Genomic DNA, 5,129 nt, shown 5'->3' on the forward strand with positions numbered 1-5,129 from the left:
TATTTTTATTTTGGGGCAGATATGGCATCAGCATGTGTCCCAATTTGTCACTTCGGTGAATTTCAAATGAATGAAAATGCTCAATGGGAATGGAAATGGACGAGTGAAGAAGATGGAGTTAAAGAAATTTTTATAACAAGGAGTACATCGTTTGTAGAAATGTACCATGATATACAAAACATGCTTAACGTCGATCCCTCTCAGTACAATATGGAATTGGGATTTTTGTTTCATAAGCATTCAACTATTCTAATTCCACCTATGAAAGTTACTTCTGAAGTGGAAATAAAATATCTAATTAAATTGAACCAAGGTCGAAAGTCAACTCCTATTGCGTAACTTTATTGGGGAAGAATGTCCACAAGGGTGAACACGAAGTTTCAAATGAAAAGAATCGTAATGTAAATGATGTTTGGGATACAATTCAGATTGTTTGTGAAGATGATGTGGTTATTCTCGAGACCACTGCTACTCACCATGATCACACGATTATGCACAGAATTCCATCGATAGTTGAAGACAACAAGAATAAAAACGCATTTACAAACAAGGATTTGATTGCTTTATCCTGTAGGAGATATGAGCCAAGTGGGAGCTCACAGGCCGGACCGAGTACATGGTCCTCTAATTGTTCGCGTGTAGTTCCCGATGACGAAGATCTATATGTCGAGCAACTATTCGAATCAAAGAAAGAATTGCAAGAAGCTGTGCACCAGATTGCTTTAAAACATAACTTCGATTTTAAAGTGAAGAAATCAAACAAGTCGACGTACACAATTATCTGCGTTGACAACAGTTGCCAGTGGCATTTGCGAGCCACTAAGATGGACAGGAATGAGTTCTTTGTAATCCATAAGTATGCACGAGAATATACTTGCGAAGTGGGTATTCGTCGAAATGATTATAGGCAAGCCCGATCATGGTTCATTGGTCGAGAAATAATGCACAAGTTCGAGGATCCACGAACGATCTACAGACCTTCGGACATCATTATGACGTTCGACGAGAATACGGGGTGGTCATGAGCTATCAGAAGGTTTGGAAGGCAAAAGAATGTACATTGGAGGATTTGATGGGTTTGACCGTGGAGAGTTATGCTAAATTAGCCATGTTTTTCATTTTTTAAGTGTTTATTTCTTTGTTATTTTAAATTTTAATTATTTGTTTTCAATTGTTTATTTATATATAATTAATTATTTAATTGAATTGTTTATTTTTCTGTTCATTTAATCTTTAATAGATTATCTAAATTATAATTATTTTTATTTACATTGGCCAGGTATTGCTATAACATGGGAAGAATTAATACTGGGTCGACATTTTTTATTGAGAAAGATGATGATAATCGCTTCAAATATTTCTTTATGGCTCTTGGACAATGTGTTCGAGGATTTCAAAATGCAATGCGACCCCTAATCTTAGTCGACGGTACACCCTTAAGGTGAGATACGGGGGCAAGTTGATAATTGCAACATGCCAAGATTCGAACATCCAAATTTACCCTCTTGCGTTCGGCATAGTGGACGGAGAAAGTGATGTAGCGATGAGTTGGTTTTTCATGAAGTTGAGGGAAGTAATTGGGATGTTGAAAATCTTACATTCGTAACCGATCGAGGGAAGTCAATAATAAATGGTATCACCGAAGTCTTCCCTGAGGCACATCATGGTTATTGTATGTACCATATACAGGGAAACCTGAAGACTAGGTATCAAGGCAAGGGCATCGTTGCGTTGTTTAGGAGAGCTGCAGAGGCTTACAGTTTTGAAGAGTTTGAAAAGTTCATGGTCGAAATAGACAGTAAATCACATGCTGCATGGGAGTATCTAACAGAGATGGGAATTGAACATTGGGCACAATCACATTTTTCAAGACGTCGATACAACATGATGACGTCGAACAATGCAGAGTTGCTTAAAGCTTTATTCAAGAAAGATTGAGAGTTACCAATTCTCGCAATAATTGAGAACATTCGTGACAAGCTACAACAGTGGTTTCATGATAGACGTGAGGAATCACAGAGTTGTGCAAGTGTGCTAACCCCGGCTCAAGAAGACAAGTTCTTTAAGACTCTAGATGCGGCGAGAAAGGTATATGTAGAACCACTGGATCAGTTTCGCTTCTCCGTGAGATGAGCACGTAATTTCGGATACATTGTGGACTTGAATGATAACACGTGCACGTGTCGACGGTTTCAGTTGGAGAGTTTTCCATGTACACATGCAGTGGCAGTGGCTATGCATAAAGGATTTCCACCACACACCTTATGCAGTGTGTATTACATGACTGATTATTGGAGAGCAACGTATGCGGAAACAATATTTCCTGTACCAAACGAAATCGAGTGGGAAGTTCCCGACCACATTCTCCCATTGAATAACTTGTTGCCACCAGCAATTGGACAACGTACTCCTAGACGTATACGTACGTCTAAAATACCATCTATTGGAGAGTTTCCTCAGCCTCGTAAGTGCGGTAGGTACAGTGCTACAGGGCATACTAGAAGATATTGTACAAGTCAGATTCCTCTGCATGACAATGTAACGGATGTGTAGTTTTAATAACTATTGGCAATGTAATTATTTATAACATTAACATTAATTATTTATGCATATTATTTATGTGAATTATTAGATTTAGTGTTTTTTTTTAACATTTCATTCATTACTTTCATTTGTTACGCAAATTATTTATGCATATTATTTATATTAATTATTTTAAATCGAAATTTTTTCTAGAAACTGCATTATCCACAATACATACAAATATTATAAATAAACACATAAATTGTAAAATAAATATTTAAATATTACATAAATAATTAACATTTTACAATTCTTTCATAATTACAAACGAATGAATGGACTGTACAATGTTTAAATAAATGTAAAAATATGTACAATTATTTACGGATCCCCATTAAATTCAAATAAATCGCATGCTAATTTATTTCTCCAATTTTGTATCCATGCCTGGTTGATTGCATCAACTTTATGTCTCACACTCAAAAATTCTATGTACTTGATGACGAACATGTCGCAATCACCCCTACAATTAAATAATGTTGTATTATCACATTGAAAATTAGTTGGAACCTAAGATGTAAATGACAAAAATAAAATTACAAACACTTACGATATTTGCTGCCTCGCCGTCGTCGTGTTCGCATGGTGGTCAATCTGTCTTGTACAGTGATGTTCGCTCATCTAGCCATCATGGGAACGATCACAGACACCGACTCTAGATTTTGCTCGAGTTGACCTTGTGTCAGGCATGAATGATCGGGGTCGTAGACATACATCGTGGAGTCGGCGAATACGATTTCTATTGCAATGTAGTGATGATTCACACATACTGGCATGTACATATGCGTAAAGCCCTTCCATGGTTTTCCTCCGACACTAGGCCACATCCCTACGACCCACTCCATCATATATTCCAGCACCGTGTACTTGTTACCCATAGCTTGGAACGACTGGTACTCAATGTCAACGGTACGGATGAACTCGGTGTTCAATATGGGTCTGCCAGGAATGTTGAACGATTTTGGATGTCTTTCAGCTCGATCTCGTAGCAAATCCATGGCCAAGTCGATGTGCTACATCAAGAAACACCAAAGAAAGGAGTTAATCTATGAATTTCATTCAAAAATTTGATTTTGAACATACATAATAAATAACAATATTTTCATTTTGCTTACATCGTCGGCGAGCCAAGCCCCCGAAATAGTGATGTCGTGGAACCACATGTAAGCATTTGAGATCGTCTTCTCAGCAATCGTGTGGCTGGTCCTAAAAAATAAGAACAAAATTTTTAGTTACAAGAAGTATACATTTGTCAGCGTCTGCATACTATACTAATTCTATAAAATACAAAACTTACCCAGGCTTTAGTGCTCTCCACTCGGTCTCAAAGGTTTTCCACTTGGCGTGGTCCACCTCCCTGAATAAATTCGGGTGCATCCCGTAGACGAACATTCTCCTCTTCGCCTCCACGGTAAAGGGAGAAACGACGTGCTGTGATGGCACCCTCGACCTCTTGTCGACCACCCGCTGAAGCACGTTAACAGCCATCGTCCCCTCCTCATGCGTCTCGGGAATCTCCATCTCCCCAGCCATTGGGACAACCCTCTCGCCCGCTATCGTGACCACCTCCTCCAAAACAAAGACCACGTCCGGCAAGTCTGGCGTCTTCTCGGGTACCACCTCCACCTCCAGTTACCTCTCCTCCTCCAGTGCCCCCTCGGCATCCTCGAGTATCCCCTGCACGGGTACCACCTCCACCTCTGGTACCCTCTCCTCCTCCGGTACCCCCTCAACGTCCTCAGGTATCCCTATATGAGCACCCCCACCTCCTCGGGTGTCCCTTCTGCCTCGGGTGACGTCATCTCGAGTACCACCTCCACCTCCGGCACCCTCTCCTCCTCAGGTATTCTATCCACATCCTCAGGTATCTCCTACACGGGCACCCCCTTCACCATATGTATCCTCTCTCGCTCCTCCATCCCCATCGTGTCATTTAAAAATGAATCAAAATGCAGCAACTGATGGCCACGATGAGTCAACATACCCCATCTGACCTCCTCCCCCCTAATAACCACCGATCCCTCCGTCACCCCTCCGTCACAATAGCTGCCAGTCCCTCCATTCCAATAGCCACCAGTCCCTCCGTCACCCCCTCCGTCCCAATAGTGACATGTCCCTCCGCTAGCTCCTCCATCTCGTTAATCGGGCGTCCCACGTAGGCTTACTATGTCACCTCGTATCGCTGCAACCTCAGCATGAAGGTCTCCTAACCCAACTCGTAACATCACGACATCATATCGTAACTGTGCCATGTCCTCGAACTCAGCTCGTAGTGCCACGACATTATCCCGTAACTCTGCCATGTCTCCTCTCATCTCTATCAGGAGTTCGAACAAATCAATCGTCGAAGCACGGGGATTAGGTGCAGGAGGTGATACTGGACAGCCCTCCTGAAAAAATATCTATTACAAATGAATAACCTAACAAATAAATTAAAACGACAATCGAAAAATTATTTTTAAGTAACATACTCTATCTCAATCAACGCTGGACTCAGGCATCTGAACCTCTGGCGTAGTCGGACATGATCTTCTCAGCGGAGGTGA

At 41.1% G+C, this 5,129-nt stretch overlaps 2 protein-coding genes across 2 annotated transcripts; one reads left to right on the forward strand and one right to left on the reverse strand.

Annotated features, from left to right (window-relative positions):
• Nucleotides 1-1,021: 1,021 nt before the first annotated feature.
• LOC111390596 lies at nucleotides 1,022-2,553 on the forward strand. The gene is made up of 4 exons (XM_023015653.1): nucleotides 1,022-1,076; nucleotides 1,565-1,907; nucleotides 2,004-2,088; nucleotides 2,197-2,553. Exons 1-4 carry the CDS (start codon nucleotides 1,022-1,024, stop codon nucleotides 2,551-2,553), a joined length of 840 nt encoding a protein of 279 aa, XP_022871421.1.
• A 1,528-nt stretch (nucleotides 2,554-4,081) lies between these two features.
• Nucleotides 4,082-4,717, reverse strand: LOC111390597 (glycine-rich RNA-binding protein 8-like). Its single transcript, XM_023015654.1, has 3 exons — nucleotides 4,625-4,717; nucleotides 4,350-4,454; nucleotides 4,082-4,291 (listed from the first exon to the last, which is right to left on the reverse strand). Exons 1-3 carry the CDS (start codon nucleotides 4,715-4,717, stop codon nucleotides 4,082-4,084), a joined length of 408 nt encoding a protein of 135 aa, XP_022871422.1.
• Nucleotides 4,718-5,129: the final 412 nt, after the last annotated feature.

Source organism: Olea europaea, unplaced genomic scaffold (assembly GCF_002742605.1).
Source record: "Olea europaea var. sylvestris unplaced genomic scaffold, O_europaea_v1 scaffold6919, whole genome shotgun sequence".
Classification (NCBI taxonomy): Eukaryota; Viridiplantae; Streptophyta; class Magnoliopsida; order Lamiales; family Oleaceae; genus Olea; species Olea europaea.